The sequence below is a fragment of the Poeciliopsis prolifica genome, unplaced genomic scaffold (assembly GCF_027474105.1).
Source record: "Poeciliopsis prolifica strain line A6 unplaced genomic scaffold, Auburn_PproV2 SCAFFOLD002, whole genome shotgun sequence".
Lineage (NCBI taxonomy): Eukaryota > Metazoa > Chordata > Actinopteri > Cyprinodontiformes > Poeciliidae > Poeciliopsis > Poeciliopsis prolifica.
In genome coordinates, this window is record NW_026562377.1 from 24,727,632 (window position 1) to 24,748,329 (window position 20,698).

The 20,698-nt window shown below is 41.7% G+C and overlaps 2 protein-coding genes across 15 annotated transcripts in view; both read right to left on the reverse strand.

Moving 5' to 3' along the window:
- Window positions 1-38: 38 nt before the first annotated feature.
- On the reverse strand, window positions 39-4,967 carry scly (selenocysteine lyase). Its single transcript, XM_055060857.1, has 13 exons — window positions 4,906-4,967; window positions 4,076-4,169; window positions 3,270-3,379; window positions 3,050-3,150; window positions 2,790-2,967; window positions 2,557-2,684; window positions 2,252-2,407; window positions 2,051-2,157; window positions 1,893-1,929; window positions 1,699-1,782; window positions 901-1,000; window positions 691-766; window positions 39-309 (listed from the first exon to the last, which is right to left on the reverse strand). Exons 2-13 carry the CDS (start codon window positions 4,165-4,167, stop codon window positions 156-158), a joined length of 1,323 nt encoding a protein of 440 aa, XP_054916832.1. The 5' UTR covers window positions 4,168-4,169; window positions 4,906-4,967; the 3' UTR covers window positions 39-155.
- Window positions 4,968-6,163: 1,196 nt separating this feature from the next.
- Window positions 6,164-20,698, reverse strand: part of kif1aa (kinesin family member 1Aa) — a 47,188-nt gene continuing 32,653 nt past the window's right edge. For 5 of the 14 annotated variants that reach the window (XM_055060618.1, XM_055060696.1, XM_055060676.1 and 2 more), the window contains 16 exons: window positions 20,532-20,587; window positions 18,289-18,397; window positions 18,136-18,202; window positions 17,964-18,048; window positions 17,768-17,873; window positions 12,080-12,194; window positions 11,819-11,952; window positions 11,640-11,701; window positions 11,404-11,549; window positions 10,705-10,887; window positions 10,505-10,576; window positions 10,295-10,416; window positions 10,056-10,199; window positions 9,536-9,728; window positions 8,966-9,084; window positions 6,164-8,826 (listed from right to left, as the gene is read on the reverse strand). In XM_055060618.1, the coding sequence (XP_054916593.1) occupies window positions 8,784-8,826; window positions 8,966-9,084; window positions 9,536-9,728; window positions 10,056-10,199; window positions 10,295-10,416; window positions 10,505-10,576; window positions 10,705-10,887; window positions 11,404-11,549; window positions 11,640-11,701; window positions 11,819-11,952; window positions 12,080-12,194; window positions 17,768-17,873; window positions 17,964-18,048; window positions 18,136-18,202; window positions 18,289-18,397; window positions 20,532-20,587 (1,756 nt within the window). In that variant the 3' untranslated portion in view covers window positions 6,164-8,783. Of the gene's footprint in view, window positions 8,827-8,965; window positions 9,085-9,535; window positions 9,729-10,055; window positions 10,200-10,294; window positions 10,417-10,504; window positions 10,577-10,704; window positions 10,888-11,403; window positions 11,550-11,639; window positions 11,702-11,818; window positions 11,953-12,079; window positions 12,195-13,120; window positions 13,145-15,883; window positions 15,911-17,767; window positions 17,874-17,963; window positions 18,049-18,135; window positions 18,203-18,288; window positions 18,398-20,531; window positions 20,588-20,698 lie in introns of all 14 variants that reach the window. The other 9 variants (XM_055060593.1, XM_055060658.1, XM_055060632.1 and 6 more) reach the window with 3 other exon arrangements.

Here is a 20,698-nt window from a genome sequence, read left to right on the forward strand (position 1 = left end):
TGCCTTCATTTTTCCATAACATCACCCATGAGGCCAGGCCAAGTTCCCCCACTTTATTATTTATATTAAATATCTCATAATCTTACAGGATCAAGTTTGGTGCGCGTGTCGCTGCACATCTTTATTTGACTCTCTTTAGTGCAAAAGAAAAGGGGTCAGTTCATTTGCTCCAGGACCTCCACCGTCTCCCTGAGATCCTCCACGACAGCGTCCACGTCTTCTTTGGTCGTCTCCCGACCCACGCTCAGCCTCAGAGCGTTAGCCGCCACCTCGGTGGGGACGCCGCAGCTCAGCAGGATGTGGGAGGGCCTGGCAGACACGGAGAACATGGAGGTCACCGCGCAGGAAAACCAGTGGGGTGAAGGAAGGAGGCTGGAGCAAGAGGTCAGCCGCTCATATCATGGCTGCAGTGGCACTTATGCTGCAGGAATACACACACTTCTGTGACAGCAGTCATGACTTCTGTGCCAGCTCATGTGGCAGCTGCCACAAACATTGTGGCACCTGCCTCAAAAGCTGCAGGAGCCGTCACCAAAACGGCGCAGAAGCCACGTCGCCTGCCACAAAGCTATCGCCAACAAGCTGCAGAAGCTTCCGGCAGCCGACACTGTAAGAGCCACTACAACTGCCACTGCCACAATTTGAGCTTGCCGTCTCTCCTCCAGTGGTAAACAGCTAAGACTCTTATACCTGTGTCCGCTGGCGGAGTGGCAGGCGGCGCCGACGCTGGCCAGCAGCCTCCTGCAGTTTGACAAAACCCTCCAGCCTAAAGCGGGCGGAGAGATGAATCATTCAGCGGCTCGCTGGCTTACAAGCAGCTCTGACAATCATCAGCGTAGGGTTAGAGGACACTGTTTGGGCTGACACGCCAAAACAGACACGGGGACAAAGACACATTACCTTGCAACACCGGGCCCAAGATGGACACGTTACATGTGTTAGGGAGGACATCAGAGCCGGGATAATGACTGTTGAAGCGGATCTTGTCTCTAAAGACATCCTGAGGCGGAAACAGGGGATTGTGGTTTAAGTTGATGAAACGACATGCCTCGTTTTCACATTCCCTCTGTCACCGCCCTACCCATTTCATTTACACCGACTTTTCTTTCACTGGAGACAAAATGAAGCCCAAATGTTCCACATTTTAAATCTTCAACCTCGTGTGTTTCAGAAAATAGGAGGTACAATGATTTCTATGTTTCAAGAAAAGTTGATATTCTGAAAGCATTTCTTTGAAATACTTTTGTAGTTTCCAATGCTGTCGTCTGTATTTTATCTCTTTTTTTTCCTGTGGGTAAGTACAGTAATGTTGCCCTGATAACATTGGTTAATATTTTCTTGTTTTGAGTTATTAAAGAGAAATAGCATCAGCCAAAGCTAGTATTGGAAGGTCAAAGCCTCATAAAACAGAATTCACTCCAATTTGTTCATCTCTATGCGCCAAGACTTCCTCCATTACTGATCCACATCATACTGTCCTTATTGTCCATTTGATTCCAGAGCACTAAGTTGAAGCCTTTTGATTTGTGAATGAACCTCTGGACTGTAAAAATCACTTTTGCAATTAGGAACTGAAAAACCCTTTTTACCTTTAAAAAAAAAAAAGCAATAGAAAGGTACAGAACTTGGGTTTGTATCATGTGCAGAAAAAGTAAATGTGTTTGGAACCAAAGCGTCTCTATTAGGGGAAACGCTTACCTGCAGTCGTTCTTCCAGATACGCTTTAATAATCAGCATATGACTCTGATAACTTGAGAGATTAGCGGTTACCAGCTCTGCAGCCTGACACAAACACAAACAAAAGGATCCTGTTACAAACAGTTTCTGTTCTACAGAGGCAGCGCATTAAACTTTAGTGATCTGTAATGTACGAGGCGCTGAACATAAACGACCTTTCCCAAGCCGGCTATCATTGGCGTGTTCTCCGTGCTGCAGTATTGATGAAGGAGCGGGGCAGGGAAAAAACAAAATAAATTCATATTTAGATCTGTAGGATTCTTATTTTTGATCTTATTTCAGAGTTTCCTGGATAAGACATAACCGGGCGTACCCTGGTCTGAAGTTCCTCTCCTGTCCTCCTCCAAACAGCATCGGATACAGAGGCGTCGTTGTTCCAGGGCCGTTCACGTACAACGCTCCGACACGAGGGGCGTAGAACTGAAACGTTTATATATGCACATGAAAAAAGAACAACACATTTTAGAAAGAGTTTTTATGCTAAATTTTTTAATATGCAGAACTAATTTCTGACCTTGTGTCCGACTATGGTAAGGTAATCCACTCCCAGTTCCTGGACATCCACTGGGATTTTGCCCAGCGCCTGGGCAGCATCTGTGTGCAGCAGGATCCTGAGTCGCTCGTGCTGCTTGTTGAGGGATTTTACTCTTTGGCAAATCTCTGGGATTGGCTGAAAAGACGAATGGCGTTCAGCGTACAGGAATGGGTTTTACGGCAATCCAAACATTGAATCTTTACAAGTGGAAAATGGTTTTCAGAACAAGAAAGACCAGGCCAAGAGGCTTTTCAAGCTTTTTTTATTCCCCCCCCCCCCATTACCATGACGACTCCCGTCTCATTGTTAGCCAGCATGACAGAGACGAGGCAAGTGTTTGGACGCACGGCCGCGATGATATCCTCCGCCTCGACGCGAGCTGTCACCTTAGAAACGGGCACACATGTTACATCTACGACGGAAATAACAAGAAGCAGATTCACCTCAGTGGTTGAAGGACAGACTCTTAAAAAAACAACAACAAAAAAAACATCCCGGAGTAAACGTGATCCCCCACCTGCCTTCCCGGCCCCCTGCAGGTTCTTGGCCGTGAGCCGGATGGAGTCGTGCTCCACGTTGGAGGTGATGATGTGCGGCAGGCCGGTGCAGCCGTTCTGACGGCCTTCGCCGTGCTCCGCGGCGCTGCGGCTCTTCCTGAAGTGCTCCATGGCCGTGTGCAGCACCAGGTTGTTGGCCTGCGGGACCGACCATTTGCTTTAAAGCAGAGCTGAGAGCTGAGAGCGGGAGACGACCGTTTTCTACAGCAGGAGTCGTTACCTCCGTTCCCCCTGAGGTAAAAACAATGTCCTCTGCTTTACCCCCAACCATTCTAGCCACGTTCCGCCTGGACTGGTTGATGATGGCTTTGGCCGTGACACCTGGAAAAACCACATTGCCAAGTCTATAGTAAAAATATTCAAAAATAGACTCAGACTTTTTTTCTCATTATCTATGAGATAAAGCTTCTGTTTTGAACCAAAACGAAGATATTTCACACCTAATATGTGGTTGCTACTGGGGTTTCCCCAAGCCTCCTGGAGAGCTTCAGAAATGACCTGAATCACCTCCGGCTCCATCGGGGTGGTGGCATTATAATCCATGTAGATCCTGTCAGATTAACAACTGTTAAACACCGCAGTGCAAAAGTATTCAAAACCGTTAAGTAGGCCTGTGGCAATAAGCAATAAATCTAAATGATTTGCATGACTTATTTGTTTTCCTTTCTTTCTTTCTACCAAAAACTGGATGGCCAAACTCTTCAGCCTGGTGCTTTTGGTCTCTCAGCCTTTTTCCTGAACAAAGTTTCTTAATTTTGTTTTCAGAGACTTCATAATTCATTTTATGTGTCGTTTCTGTTATTTTGATTGTTTGTTTTGGAAATGTAAAATGTCTTCCAGTTACAGTGTTAAATGTTTATTAGAATTTCAAGTTTATCTTTGAGAAATGTGTTCTTGCATTGTTAATCCATCAGCGTCATACGACTTAAAAATGCTCTCAAAACAATATTATTGTTTATCGCAATAATTTCTGGGACAATTTATTGTCCAGCAAAATGTGTCATTGTGAATTACTGTTTTCACACTTTTGTCACCTCACGACTGCAAACTTCTGTGTATTTTATTTGGTTTGAGGGAAACAAGAACACAAAGCTGTGCATAATTGTGAAATGAAAGGAAAACTGCAGATAGTTTCAGAATTGTTTGTGTGCAATAACTTGAAAAGCATGCATTCTTGTCCTCCACTAATGCAACACCCTGTTATAATTCAACTGGAGCAGTTCATTCACGGCTAAGGCCTCCTCACCTTTCTGCATTCATGTCCAGATTGTGATGAAGGTCGTGGTCGTTGTGGGTGTGACCCACCACCAGGGTCAGGTCAGCCAATTTCTCCGCCATTGCTGCAGAAACAGCAGATAAAACCGAGATGCATAATGAGCCTGAAAGCACGTAAAGCATCCAGACGGTCTGGAAACCCACAGAGCTAATCCTGCTGCAGAGCGAAGTGTTGGAAAGCTTCTAACTAACACAGTCCTGCAGCGTGAGACGTAAAGCGAACATTGTTTGGTGAGAAACAGCGCTGCTCGTCAGAGGGAACAGCTGTTCTCATTAGCATGTCCGTCATTAAGTTTCTGACCCAAACGCTGCTGCTTTCTGCGCCCGTTTTTACGCCTCATTCTGAAAACTGAAGTCCCAACAAAACTTTTTGAAACACCGCATGTCTTATATTAGATGGTTCCTGTCAGCTAGAGTTGGCAAACAATCACTTAAGCGCACCGAGAGCAACTTCAGCTAGCTGGTTTAGCTAACTTTTTTTTACTGCCGGGATTAACTACCGAGCATCCGACCGAGAGCCGCCACACCGGGACAGACATGGAGGTTAACAACCAGGACAGGAGTCCGACGTCTTGTCTCACCTCGCAAAGCCTCCCGAGGAGGCAGCGGGGAGATTTACTGTCGACTTTATCAATCATTAGCTTGCTAGCTAGTGTGTGGAACTGACAGCTCGCGACTCCCGCATCTTAAAGCCGCATAAAGAACCAGCAGCTTCACGCGACCATCGAGTCTGAGCGTCCAATACTTAGAAAATAAACTAAACAAAGTGTGCAATTATTTTAGAGCTCCGAAATCTTTTACCTGCTGACGTGAAGGTCCAGAGGCTGGATTACACACCACGTCACCCGATTTGAATGACGTGCTGGATGAATGAGATGACGTCAGAGAGAAACACACGGAGTCACTCAGAAATGAGACAAATTGGGCTGGGCTTTTTTTTTTTTTTTTTTTTTTTGTCTACTTCATTCAGACTTTGTAAAACAAAGGATACATTGTTGCATCTTTTTGGATACAACAATGTATCAAATTAATTTCAGCAAACATAACAGAATCTCCTAATGGTTTATAAAGTGCTATAACAGAGAGCTGCCAGCTGAATGACGTGTCAACATGGATGCATACGGACTGTATGCAGTACTGTTGGAACAGTACACTATCACTGTCCCAACAGTCATATTGGTAAATCATTTCAGAATGCAATATTTATTGGTTGTAATGTTCCAGATAGAAATACTACGCTTTGCTTGCCAGTGATAGATTTGGTCTGGCTATCGAGTAGATGCACACACGCCCAATATGCAACAAAAGAATGTCCCATTCCTCCCTCTTTGCAAATCTACTCTAAACCAACCAGACCCACAATGTTTGTCCGGTGTTGCTAAGGACAGCACATAGGAAGAAATTAATGTAAACAAAAACAAATGAACTCCGTTGAGGGAATGAAATCCAAGATGATGTTGCAAATGATGTTTTAGAACCGCATCTAAAATCTGGACCAAGCACAAACGAAGTCATAAGGCTGTAAAAAGGGAAGACATCAAAGCATTGGGCTTTGAAAACAGAATACGTGCGGTGGGATCAGTGGAAGACGAATGGGCAAAAACTGGAGTGATTGATGTTTGGCTGAGATTTCTTTCCAGACAGAAGAACAGATGGTTCCAGTGGGCCAGAGAGAAACAATCGTAGGTCCTGGAAGACTCGATGAAAGCAGGTTTTCCGTGATAAATCCTGAATCTGCTTTGGCCAAGGAAGACGAGGCTGGAACATTTGTTTGGTCGCGTCCCAATGAAACATATGAAGACAGCCTGAGAAAACAAGGGCTTCACCATTGGCTTCAATGATTATGTAACCGTGTCAGGTACAGTAGGACAAGTGGACAATAAGACTCCATCCTGCATTGATAAATATTGTTTTTCTCTCCAAGTCAAAATGTTAAGTGGTCGTTGTGAATTGTACATCATTATTCTACAATGTTGTACGGTTTAGTTTAAAAAGACCCCAACTAAAGTACTAAACCAGACCCAAAGTTATACATTATAAAAAACAAACGAGTCATTGCTTAGTGTTGCATCACTTCCAGATTTATTTAATATATGACAATGTGTTCAGTGTACACAAACATCTGACAGGAAACTCAAACAAACACTCAGACACTGACTGAACTACTGCCCATTTAGGAGTTTAATGAGTGCAACCATATGATACACAGTCCACGGCAATCATGTTTATATACAATGCAAAAATCTTTGAAGAACAATGGAATGTATTGGTGCAAAAAAAAAAAAAAATAGACGTGGAAGCACAAGAATGTGAGATTACTTCACGAGGGAAGGGCTGGAAAAGAGAGGTTGGTGATTGTGTGTGAAGGATGAGGATTGATTCCGATACTAGAAAGAGGGTGACGGCAAAGCAACCAAGAGCATTACTTTCTACAAGACATAAAAGTTTAACTAGGCCACAGTGAACCATAATCGTCCCACACATAAGCAGACAGATTATTACATGGCGGGTCTCAGAGTCTCTGCATACATCCCCGATGATGACCGCCTTACAATCAGTGAGGAACCCCAAAGCAGAAGGTTCAGAAAAACATTGAAGCAGAAGAATTCCTATATACCATTATTATTATTATACATTCAGAGTGAACTTTTAAGTGAGTGCACCAACAAAACTTTGGTTGCTTTAAAAAAAAAAAGTCAGTAAGATCAAAATCAATCAAACAATTACGTACAGGTTGACTGTTAGGGCTTTGAAATAAAACAACGCAATGCAGAGTTCTGAGTAAAGTACAAACAGGAGAGCGTTCACCCCAGGACAAAGGTGGATAAAAAGCACAATGATTCTGTTCAGAAGGTGAGCCGTGAGATTTGAACGCCAATTCAAGCTAATTGCTGATTTATTACGACTACCAACAGTTGTGCAGGTGAGAAGATCAGTCAACCGAATGAGCCAAAATATTTCCACACCACACAAGACTGTTAACATGTCAGGTATTGGATGAATCACATCTATAGAAAACACACAAACAAAAGATGCCATGTTTGCAGTTGTCTAATCGCTCCTAAAATGCCATGTCGTTAGGCTGGTTGCAACTGTTCTCTGCTTTTAGATGTCGTCCCTGCAGTCAGTTGACAAACTGAGCATGCTCCGTAGGCTGGCTGACCTGAGGCATGCGAATCCACCAGAGTCACCGAACACCTCACGACCTGAGTGGCGTTGGGACACGTTAAACCTCAGCTAAAATATACCACAAAGGAATAAAACCCGAGTAGAAACGAAGCAATTAAAGCTACAGGTGAGTTGCATTTGAAACATTTTGCATGTCGCATTAAGAAGTAGAGCCCTATGCAAGCTGGCAATCCTGAGATATGCTGAATCTCTTCCAAATATTTGAACATTTTGTCTCAAATGCATATAATAAGACGACGAAAGAAAACAAAGTGATTATGTGACGTGCAGACGTTTCCCGAACATGATTACAGCAGCGCGAAGGAGGTGAGGTTAAAGAAATTGGTGCAGAGGCAAACTGTGCAGAATGTTAAAAAAGAGGCACTACACTTAATATACACATCATTCAGAAAGCCAGTTTCATATGTGCTGTGAGGATCCACCGTTTTCCCATTTTAGGAGGGACGACAAGACCGACTTAATATCAAAAACGTTACATGGGTCATCAGTTGGGTCAAAGGTTAAGCTATCCTAATCGTTCAGGGTTGTTGTATTTTTCAAGTTTTCTTCAGCACAAAGAAACCGAGCGCGTTACTAGATTATTTTAAAAGAGAAACCGTAGGGATGAGGCTTTTATTATTCAAATGGTTCAGGAACTCATTAAAAAGTGCCATGTGCAGAAATTGCACTGAGTACTACTTTAGAAATATAAACGTCTTTGTAAATAAATACATGCGGAAATAAATAATTAGGCTGTTAGAAATCTAAATATATCACTTTTCAAACACAAGTCAGAGAGAAAGAAACCATACTGGGAGGAAAAGAAGGTGGAGATGTTTGAGTCTGTCATGTGGATGTAAAATACCCTCATACCCTAAATGTTATGGATTCACAGGCTGCAGTTTGAGGAGGTGCCATGTTGTTGCCCCACTGTGTGTGCTTAAGTTTGATGTTGAAGAAGTTTGAGGGTCTATTTTTTTCAATTAGTTTCATTTCAGCTTTTATTTTTCTGACTGTCAAGGTTAAACCAGTTGAAACTTTATGTTTAGCAGTAAAGTAGAGCAGAGAGGAACCTCCATGTTTTCCTATTTTACCGATGCAAATGTAGCGATGAGAGCTTGGCTAGTAGTGCAGAGGTGGCATTATTAAAGAATACATGTCCCTGTGTTGTTTGCGTTACTTTAAGTAATAAATGAGAAAGGCTTGATGTGTCACTGACAACAACTACAGCACGCTTATCGTACAAATGGAGTCTGGCGTGAGAAACCGCTGCCTCCTCCGTTCTCAAGCTGTGAAATAATGCCAGTACAGTGCGACGACTGATTCTTCCAGGAGTTTCTTTGCGCGTTGCTAAGGCCCGACGGGAAAAACCAGACGGCGAGGACACGAACAACGGAACGGAGACTGAGCAGGGGGGAAGATGGCTGCCGCTGAACCAGGCTCAGCATGATGGGAATGAGGAGAACAGGGAAGTATGTACATTGTAGTCTTTGCATGTATCTTTTTTTTCCTCAAATCCTCATCTGTCCGGCTCGTCTTCTCGACAGCTTTGACCTGAGAGGCAAAACAAGGACAACTCATTCGTTTTCCTTCATTTCACCAGCCGTTAGGTCTTCTATGTTCCACAATGAAATGAATAAAAAGTTCAGCAGGTTTTTTATGCGGCGGTTCCTAATTTAGCAAGATAACTTACCTGATAGTTCCAGCAAGAAGAGGGTTGAACGCATAGAGCCAGTCATGCATTTCTTTGTCATTAGTGGCTTGAAGCAATATTCCACGATGTTCTGTACACACTGCAAACGTATTTGGAGTCTGTTGGGAGAAGCACAAACGTTTCTTACGGCATATATAGATGTGGCAGAGGAGAAATGTTCCTGGAGCCGCTGGCTGTAAGTGCGTCTAGCCCCTTAAAAAGCTCTTTCATACGCGACGCATTTCTTCTAAAAAAATGAGGTCTTGAATCCGACAGTCATCTTTAAGTCTTTACTGAACTTAAAAGGAAATAAAAACAAACAGATTCAAAACAAATAGAAAGTGAGGGTCCAAAGACTGTGCTACTCTCAAGGTGCCAGACTTCTACAAGCTTTTATCTTTTATAAACTAATTAGTCAATAACCAATAAAAAGGCACAATGTAATAAGCTTAAGCACAATACAATTACAGAAGCTTTTTCAAATAGAAGAGTAAAAAATTTAACTCACGTGAACACAAAATAACATTTTGTATTAAGTTCCAAAAATGTAAATATGGCTCCTGCACAGACCTTCAGCATGGCCTGCTGGTCCTCACTGTACTCCACCTGGGCGGAGGACAGGTTCAGAATGGCCCTCTCCACCGTGTCTCGCTCAGAGTTGTAGATGTAAACGTACGGCCGCCGCACAACCACGTAGCGCTTCACCCATCCGTTGGTGTGCGGCTCCAGGAAGTGGATGTAGCCCTTCTTCGATACGATTGGGCTGAAAAACATGAATTGTTACATGGGGGAGTGAAAAGATTCCCATTTGTAACTTGTTTAAGACTCCAGTTGCATAAAGAAATGTGATTTGGTTCACTAAGCTTCATGCAGTAGCTGCATATAATCATATTTTCAAAATTTATTTTTAGCCCCATTGAACAAACAGTGGAGAAGAAAAAAAAAGGAAAAATAAGCCTCCCGACAGTTTTGGAGGGTTTAAGCATCATTAACTGAACTTTATCATAATGCTAAATCTATTCATCATGATAAATGGTAAATGATGTGATGAATTCCCAGCCGCTACGTCAAGTCGAAAGATGAGACTGACCTGACTCTGATCTCCTGTATGTCAGGGATAAGTTTTCGAGTCCGAGGTTTCACATCAGAACCTACATTCATGGACTTTTTGTCCGCTCCGTCCTGCTGCGGTTCAGGACTGGGGCTGACCGCACGGGACAGAGGCGGAGGAGGTCTGAGGTTAAAAATAAAAACCAAACACAAAAATACAGAGTTAGACACCAAAACATAGAGTGGAAAATCACAAACAACCCCAGAGCTAGGACTAACTTGAGCTCAGTGTTGTGATAGCAACCCTCCACCAGAGAAGGGCATGTTGAGGAGGGTGTGATTGTGTTGAGAGGAGATATGGAGGAGGCGTCTCTCGGCAATGTGACAGACATCTCAGAGATCTGAAACACACACACACACACACCTCCAGATGTTTCAAACCGATCAGCAAACGGCGATCAAAGCTTTGTGACATAATTTAAACTCTACCTTGCTTTCACTGGCGCTGACACACACATGGCTGTATTCTCTGTTGAAGGAGTGAGTGAGCAGCCGCAAACACTGACAAGAAATAAAGAAATAAATGGAGGAATCAAGCTATGACACCAAACAAAGTGGATTGCCAACTATAGAATATTCACATTTCAAATATGGTTAAAATGCCCACAGAGCGCAGCGTGGCAGCTGACCTTGGCAGCGAGCTCCCTCTGCCTGTCGGTGGTTATCTCAGAGCTGGAAGCTGGGTCTGCCTCGGCCACCGCAGTGGACTCACTGGTCTCCTCGGGGACGCAGGACTGAAGGGACTCCTGGCCCGTCAGCATGGTGGACTCCAGTTTCTCCCTCAGCAGGAGGAAATGTTTGGTTTTCTCCACCTGAGGAGGAGGAAACATCAGTCACACCTGCACTGTGACAGAAAAACTCCTCAGTAACTTTTAGAAATGCCAGTGACAGAAACTACTAAAACGCTGCCGTCTTAAAACTGACTTTTGTTTAGATCAGTATGAGCTTTGCACAGATAGTTTTTCCACATCTTGGAGAGAGGGTGTCTTTAACATTATTTATGTGAAAGCAGAGTAGGGTTTGCCCCAGTGTATTAAAAGCCTGGCGGGCCTCCAGGCTTTACTTGTACCCCCTCCAGGCTAAGTATTGCTTATTTATTTAAGTCTTTTTTATATGTTTGCATTTTTTAAGACTATATAGTTGGTGTTCAGGCACGAATCATCTAATATTTCATGAAAACCTGCTTAAGGCCCCAAAAAGGGGCTGGTTTGTGATTGTTGTATGATAAAATATGATCTGAACGGGTTCAGTCTTTTTATATGCTTCAAATTAGAAAACACACTTCTCACTTTTGGGAAAGCACATATAAAAGTAATATTGGCACTTGCATCTTGGAGGAGACTGAGTTTCTCCAGCTCCCACTGGTGCTCCAGGATGAGGCTGTCACTGCGTGGCCTCCACCCAGCCAGGTTCTCCTCTCCACGGACGTAGGCCACAGAGGTGTCCAGCACTCGCCTGCGTCTCCTCTGCATGCCTGGTGCGAGGCAGGAGGGTCCGTTACTCATATCTGAACTGAACCTCAGCTGAGTGTTGCTGCCACACGGACATTTTTCTTAACTCTTACCTGGACTTCCAGCATCTGCAAGATGACACAAGCTGACCTCGTAAACTCCAGTTACTCGGTTTCTAGAAAAGAAAGAGGAATTCTCAGAGATTGCATTTTACTGCTCGGCTGCATATGAAGCGTGGGGGGGAATACTAGACCTCCACGGCTCTTTTATAGTTCGAAGCTTTTAATCTCACCCATCCGCTGCTCTCAGGCTCCCCGTACCGAAAAGGTTGCGGATTGAACGAGAGGCCGAGAGCTTAGTGTCCCGGGAGTAAAACACCATGCAGATATCTTTGGTTATGTATGCAGGCTGCGTGCAGTTCTCCATCTGCAGTTGATAAAAGAAGGGGGCTTTTAAAACTTTTTTTTTCTCTCTCTGCGGAGGAACTCAACGCCTCACATAAGATACGGCTGTGTTACTTCAGCCTCTTATAAATGCGGGCTCTGTGCTGTACCTCCAAATAGGCCGAGAGGGTCATGTAGATCTTCTCTCCGTACGGCGTGACTCGGTTCAGGAGCAGGGAGTTGTGCATTGAGCTGTCCCAAGCAGCCTCGAAGCGGTAAAAAGTCCTGAGACAGTCCAGGACAAATGCATAAGCATAAGCAGTCAAAGCCGACTTTTTTAAAAACACAAATAAAAAGCAGAGATGCACCAATCAAGAATTTTTTCTGTCTTATAGATATTTATGATTTTCCTTTACAATTGTCTTGATTCCTGTTTTGCCAGATTTCTGTCATTTTAGAAAGAAATACCATGCAAAAAAAAAAAAAAAAGCAACTGGTTTTTGACAGATTTTTAATTGAACGGAAATTAAATGAAATTACACTGCAAAACATCATCAAGTACTTTTGGTCTAGTATCTAGTGCAAATATCTTGGTTCACTGAATAAGACAGTACTAACTTATAGTTAATGTTAAAGTAGGAGCTTGTTTAAAATTAACTCCTTAATATTGATGGAAAAAGTACTTTGCAGAAAGATTGTTTCACCTATAAAAATATTTTTTTCATCAATATTTATCAATAACTTAAAACAAAAGTTAGTCTTATTTCAAGTGTACTAAGATATCTGCACTTGAAGCTAAACCCAAAATACTCGGAGTTTTAGTTGTTGCTGTGTAAACTATCCATTTTGATTGGTACATCTCTATCAAAAACATGCTGTCTGTAATGTCTAATGTGTGTAAACAAAAGATTATGGAAAAAAAAGAGACGTTTCAAGAACAAACGTATTTTATATATAAAAATATGCACTGAAATTTTGCTTTAAAAACCAAGGACATAACTGGTAATCATAACTAATTGAATAAAAACTATGTTAGAAAAGTCCAGACAGTATAAACAGCATCTCCAGGTCATCATAATGCGTTATATGACAGTTTTTGCATGCAACACAATCAAATGATGGACTTTGAGCAAAGCACCACAGAAAAGCAATTGAAAGCAGGAAGGAATGAGAGGAGGACAGAGAAAATGGGGGACAGAGCAGTGAAATACCTATGGTCAATTCCCAGGGAAATGCTGTGAGAAAGAAGAAATCAGCAAAAGAATAAAAAGTAAGAGTTAGGAAGTATGTCGAGGCTTTGCAGTTGTGTGGCTGGGATGGTGTTTGTCTTTCTCGTCATGATAACAACCCCACAGAACTCCTTGAATCCTGCGGACACTGCTGATCCGTCACACCGGATGACCACCGAGGTGGCCATTTTTACCCGAAGCGACAACATAGCCGCTTTCTGCTTGCGTGGATGATTTACTCCGTAGGCTAATGTACACAAATTTACCCGTCTACCTCAAGGGGAAATAATCACACACATGCTGAAAGCTGTAGCTGCTTTGGCCCGTGGCCCGGTGACTGCCTCGAATCTAAAAAAGATTATCCAAGCAAGAATTGTATAAGGAAACCAGTGTTTTCTGTAGGCCATAAAAGCCGGCTGAATAGGCTCTTCATGAGGTTCAGATGTTCAGCCTAGGCCACTCTTGGACTGAAATGACCTCGTGTTGAAGTGAACAATGCGTCACCCAGAAGACAGCAAACAGGCACGCACTGTTCTGGAGTAATGACAGCTCCGTGCTGCGGACACAGCAGGGAGGTGACCGAGTGCAGAGATTCCCCCTTCTGCAGCCGGGAATTAGCGCACGAGTGCATGCATGCATGCAACGATCCAAATAGTAGAAAAGCTGCCCGCTTACACTACAAGCAAGCAATTTCCTTTTTCGCGCCTCTCCATCGTGTGCTTCTCTGCTTTTTACTGCCCACTAAAAAAAATGCAGGAGCCAGCGCTGAAGTCATTTTGCTGGCAGAACATTTAAGAAGCGTTTGTTTCTGGCGTTTGGCAGCGTTTTCCCTGAGGTAACAAGAAGCATTTAAATATATCCACAACATTGCAGCAATTTGGACTACTGAGGTAATGGTTCAGAGGATTATGTTTGAATAGCTATACTGATGTATTGGAATTGATGCGATCCATATTACAGCAATTTACTTAGTGGTTGATTTGAGTCCTTGTTATATTCTGTGATGGGAAACGCTCTGGGTTCTGAGGTCGGCGTGGTGCTCGAACCAAATAATTTTATAGATGTCAAATTATGACATCAATGTCAGGATTAACTAGAGAGTTTTTCTCAGCTTCCTACAGAATTTTAAAAGTGGGTTTCTACCGCCCCCTATTGGATCTGACGGGTCCTCCACCTGTAGAAACAGATTTTTAAAAACGTAAAAGCTTGAGGACATATCCTCAAGCTTATAAAGTGTGCAAGTGCACCGCAATAAATTTTAACACCCGTAGTGTAATTTATTTATTTCCCTAAGTCACATGTAATGTAAGTAATTCAATTACTTACGTTAGCTGCATTTCCATTACAAATGTGCACTTTGTCATTATTACATTAATATTTAAAAAACATAATTTTACAGTAGTGGTGTTTCTATTAAATATGAAACTCAAAGTCACACATAAATCCAGTTGTTCATGTGATAAATCATTTAAAAAAACATGCCGTCATCATCCGTCAACTACTTTCTATTGTTGTGCCATTGGCACAAACTGAGAAACTGGATCTTTGATTTTAATCAGCAGTTACCCGAAATAATCAACATTACAAAAAATAAATGCCTGAAATATCACTGTATTTAAAGGGGCAGTAATATGTAAAATCTACTTTTGAGTTTCACATCATGTTACAATGTTGTTCCCTCATTAACATACATGGAGCTTTGCCTCGATTCATTCATGCACATTTACGAGTCTCCCATGGCAACCATTCACCTGTGCAAAACGCCTAGTTGGACCTAGCGCCGCCTTCAAGGACAAAGCTTTTCCTCAGAGCTGCAGTTAAGCTTCAGAGGTTCCATCACAGAGCAGCCCTTCTCCCATCCCCCACTCAGCTCCTTCAGACTAGTCAGCAGAAATTAGCAAACACCTGGTGGAATTACACGTCTGCTGAGCTTGTTATACAGCTAGTTCTCAGTGCATCGCTGGTAAAAACTTTGTTAAAGTATTAATAGGTGTGATGTAATGAAGTCAAATTTGATATAAATGGCATTTTTAACAACTGAAGTTAACAGTTACTTAACTAATATGGCACTATGTATCTGGAAAACACATACTGCCCCTTTAATGAATTAATGTAATATGAATTTTATATATATATATATATATATATATATATATATATATATATATATATATATATATATATATATATATATATATACACACTGAATGAATAATTTATTCTTTAGGAGATGCACCTGTAAATTAGTATCTACACTCAACCAGAAAAAAATATTTTTAATAAGGTGCTATGAAAGCTTGCGATACTGTAACATATTTACTGTCTAAAAGAAAAAGATTTCCTCCGGACTTTGTGCTGTTAGAGGTTCTTGGAGCAATAGTTGGTGTGGAGACAGTTTGATGTCCCCATGACACCTCCAGCAAAGACACAGCCGGGAACGTTAAGCAAAGCAGAGCCATGCAGACCCTGTCCTTCCATAGCGGCTAACGTCCAACACCGGCCCAAACACACATCCAAGCACAGCAAGAGCAAGAGACCTGGGAACATGCAGGGTCACATCCTTCACCCCTCATGAACGGAAGGAAACAAAAGGGAACAGAAAAACTGCTGGAAGTCATGAGAGAGCGAAGGCGAGTAGGGAACCAAATCACAGGTCGACTAGAGAGATGGCTGGGTGTTAGGAAGGTTAGAGAGATGTGGTGTTGGTGTAACTTAAGATCATGAAAACAGAGGCAAATAATATACCTAGGCATGTCCGAATCAAGAAACTGTCTGCAGAGCAAAACAAAAAAGCAAAACAACAAAAGAACAACATTCTGTTAGTGTACTGGAGGGAGAAAATGTTAGCATTCATTTGCACTTTGATTTTTATCCAAACAAGACAACAAGTGGAATCTCAAGTGCAGTTTTAAATCACCAAAATTAAACTAAAACTACAAATTAAAAGTACTTTTTCATCAATATGGATCTCTTACTTTTAGTTGATTTTTTTTACTTTTCTTTTGGAAGATGGGAGATTAAGGAGTTAAATATTACATTTATTTAAACGGTTTTAAAAAAAAATAGGTCAGGCATTTTTTTCTATCTCTCACAACTTTCTCTAATGTGTCCTTGTCCTATACACTGATACAGAGAATAATTCTGAACATGTAGTATTTGCTTTTTTTTTTTTTTATTGTATCATTTAAGATTTATCTGACCCATATAAGGTTAGTCATTTGTTAATGTAAAAAACAATTATTTCAAATTGTGACAAATGTTAACAACTCTGGAGCTTTCTTCTTCTCATTAAGTTAAAATCTGTACTTTATTCAGATCAGTTTTAATGCTGACAGCTCCTGCATTTATCATAGTAAAAATGTATCAACTCTCACTGTAGGGAGTCTTTAGAGACATCTGCTGCCCTCTTGTGGCCGTAAATCACATATGAATACTTAAATGGTCATTAAAGCACATGGATTTCTCTAAGGTACAGTGGATTATGAGAAAACATCACCATATATTGACATAATAATAACTCCTAGTCTTTGAATGCCAGGATTTAACATGGTGTAACATGATGTCATGGTGGAATGCTCTAAAGATTGAATGAATGTTTTCATTATAAATAAATATGAATGCTTGTTAAAGTTGCAGTACATTTCAATGATTATTAAAACTGTCACTTGTTGTGACAAAATGGCACCAGACAGACAATCTCCACCTCCTTCCTGAGCAGCTACTGTATTGTGTAAAAATGCATCATTCCCAGTCAAAAATCAACCAATAACAGCCAGGAGGAGGGTCTTAGTGCTGTCAATCAACCTCCCATATGCTGCTAAACTTGCTAATGGTGGGAAAACACCTTACTGTTCCATAAAAACTGTTGTACGTCGTCATTGGTGGCAGCTGTTGTGGTGAACCAGCTGTTTTAGCAAAGTTAAAGTGGAAGGGCTTGAGCATGAGAGTGATTGGCAACGCTAAGCTTTAATTGGTTGCTTCTGACTGAGCGGTGTATTTCTGAAGCTAAAACTGGGAGAAGGCAGATTAGAGCAATTTCTTTTTACATATCTGTCTTTTACACGACATAATTATAATTTAACAAATATGTAAAAATATTTTTCTTAAAAAGTTACATAAGGATTTGTGGTATTAGGATATTCACTGCACAGCTTGAGTTTAATAGATACATAATTGAGACACAACAGAAAACCTGACAAACACAGAGAGAGGCTACATGTAGGTGCGATGATGAGGCACAATTCAACACCAGGGAGGGTCACACAGCCAGCTGGGTTCTGGGTAATCCTCTCTACTCTTTCTGCTGGGGCTGGAGGTTTAGTCTTTTTTTAAAAAAATCTGTGGTATTGCAAGTTAATTCATGCAGACAGAATAATAAAACTGTTTTTTGTGCCACGCTTCTGTTTTGGACATGCAATGCTCTATGGCTTACTGCAGTGCATAAGCTGCATGAGCAGTTTAAGAGAAGTTTAAACAAAGACCAAAAAATCATAAAGTACAGGGATTTCCAGGTTCAGCCAAAGAGCAGTGATACTATATATCAAGCATATTATCTGTTTTGCAGCTTAAGTAGACATTTTGCTCTTCTAACGTGATTTATGTGTGCATAAGGTCTCTAGCAACACATACCTGTCATCTTGCAGGGGCTTGACATAACCAGCAGATAAGATGTTAAGTGAGAGTATGTTTGGGTCGATGGCGGTCTCGTCAGCTTCCAGAGTGTTGCGTAAACGCCCTGACAAAGCACAGGTGTGTTTGGGAGAACTGTTCCTGCACATTCTTGATGAACTGCTTCAGGTTAAAGAAACCGGGAAGCTACACTTACCCACGACTAACTCTCGGACATCGTTCCACTCTATGTCTCCAGCAGACTCGTGCACAATGGTGACGGCTATTCTCCTCTGGAGACCCTGGAGTAAATCACGGAACAAAGGGATTCATGGTTTTGTTCAGCAGGTCTTTGAAAGTATTTCTATTTTGTCACGGTGCGATCATACCTGGTGCAGTAGGAATGTACCCTGGCATGGCAAGCCTCCTCTGTGGTCTACGACTGCAGGAATGTAACTTGGAGAAACCAAAATTATAAACGAGAATTAGTGGACAATAAATCTTCCCCAAATATTTCAATTCTAACTATCTGCTGGACTCACTCTCCGTTGGCCTCAAGCTCGCAGATCTCAAAGAACACCATCAGATCGTATTTACAGTGGCGGGGGCCCGCCTGGGGACGCGTCATCGCCTTCAGCTTGGTGGCAGGCACTGAGTTGACATGTTTCAAAATGTTATGTGAGAAAAAGCATGGTGAAGAGAGAACACACAACTATAAGCTAGTCTATGAAGGAGAGAGAACGGGCAGATGAAAGGAAATCCGGTGCAGGAAGAAAGTACAGTTTTGGAGAGAAAGAGCAACTTTTCTAGAAAATATTCATAAGCAACTTTATTGCTTGTACTTAAAGCTCAATGCTAACAAATCCACTTGCAGTTATCCTCTTTGTTCATTCCCAATGTGTTAAAGACAAAGGGGAATTATTGTACCTTTCCCTTAATTTTTACCAAAAGAGTTGAATAGTCAGATTGGAAACTGACTGCGTCTCTCTAACTTACTTAGTTCAACCTGAAAAACTCATTCCAAATAAGTTCACATGCACAAGTGTGGTGCATTTATATTCACTTCACTGAGAAGTAAAATCTAGAGGAACCAGTTCAAATTCAACCAATCAGGTGTAATTTGTCCTTAGTAAGTCAAGCAGAAAGACACTGAAAAGAGCTGTTTGTTGTTTGGCACAAACCAATTAGGCCATTCAGCCAGCATGTGGACCAGCCACAGATACAATGGGGAGTTTTAGATCAAGTAAATTTACAGGCTAAAATGACAAAGTGAACATAGAATTTGAGAAAAGACTTGAAAACCGATGATCACAGACGTTTTCCATCTATTCTTTTAGCGAGAAAAATGTTCCCGCTAAATGGCTTCAACTGTAAATAATGTTTTCCAAATTTAGGCTTTTAACCAAATGCACTTTATTACAAAACTGTGGAGTTTGAATATCAAGTGTTTAAGGACTTTAGAAAGAATCTGACTGAGCTTCAGTGATTTTGTAAAAAATGGGCAAAAGTTTAGCCTGCAGCTGTTATTGCAGAGAAAGGTGGTGCTACAAATATTAACTTGGGGCATGAATAAAAATAAAAAACTGAAAAGTGTAAACTTTTTAGAAGTTTACATTTTGCACTGAAGAATTGTGACATTCAGATCTCTCCCTGAGGTCAAATGACGGCTCATTAGAAGGCCTATAGAGAACATTGACATGCTGGAAAGGTCTGCTACCACCAGGAAGAGAACTAAAACGGGCAGGATGCCGGCCCTCAAGGACCGACTTTGGGCACCCCTGTTCTACCACAACCCAATTTTGTTCTCTGCTGTGAACAATCACATAAAATCCCAATAAAATAGATGAAAACATGACAAAACTGTTGACTATGCAAACACGTCTGTCAAATGTTTCTACTATTTTTCTGAAGTTTTTATTTCAGCTTTTGTCCCATTATATTTAGTGCTTTCACATCACTGTGATATTTAAATTTCCACAGAGAAACTCCAGTTCTACATTATATTTGAAAAGCAGAATATGCAATATCATAACCGTGCCTCTATATAGTAAAGTGACAATATTTTTAAGGGTAAAAGGCAGAACGATGAAGTTGAAGAGAAGGTTACATAAGGAAGTGCAAGGGTTCAACATAGAGGCTAACACACACACACACACACACACACACACACACACACACACACACACACACACACACACACACACACACACACACACACACACACACACACACACACACACAGCACCAGAGAGCCAATCCAAATGCAGAATCCTAAAACAGGAACACTTTTAATATCATTTCAATTTACCAAAATATTTATGTATTAGCACAACTTATACAAACAATAAAATGTCATTAGAAAAAAAACCCTAATTATTTTTCTTGACATGAGAAAAAAAAGGTTCCGGTTGCAGGATTCTGTTGGATCCGACAGCATGAACCAACCGGGTTTCTGAGCTTTAATAACTGAACAGATAGAGACGGGCGGGGCTGGCAGCTGAGCTCGCTCGTTTGCTTCCAGCAGGAAGGAAGCGGCCAAGCCAGCAGCGGACAGGGCGTGGCCCGACAGCGAGTCCACCAGCGCCCCATTGAACACGTCAGGGACCAGGTATCGGATCAGGTCCAGGGACTTCTCCCGATTGGACGAGTCGTCAGAGTCCACTGCTCACACCCAACAACATGAAGCTAAGATGACACGACTTGCAAACGGACGACGTACAAAAGATGCAAAAGCAACATAAAATAACTAACAACTAACTAGCGACAACAGCTGGGAGTTTCTTACCTGGTTTGGAAAGAGGCATCACTTGTGGAAATTGCCTTCTGCATGCGTGAAGCGGACTGGATGGAACAATAAAGTCACATGTAAATAGAAAAACAGATTCGTTTTCTATAGAGCTATATTTTCAAGGTAAGTTTTCAAACTTTTTCAGCATCAAATTTAGAAACAAA

Excerpts from the sequence above, each read along its gene's own strand:
- scly (XM_055060857.1), bottom strand. The coding sequence starts at position 4,167 with ATGGCGGAGAAATTGGCTGACCTGACCCTGGTGGTGGGTCACACCCAC. Across the intron at positions 2,408-2,556 it reads ATGAGACGGGAGTCGTCATG|CCAATCCCAGAGATTTGCCA; the intron begins GTAATGGGGGGG and ends TCGTCTTTTCAG. Across the intron at positions 2,158-2,251 it reads TTACCATAGTCGGACACAAG|TTCTACGCCCCTCGTGTCGG; the intron begins GTCAGAAATTAG and ends TAAACGTTTCAG.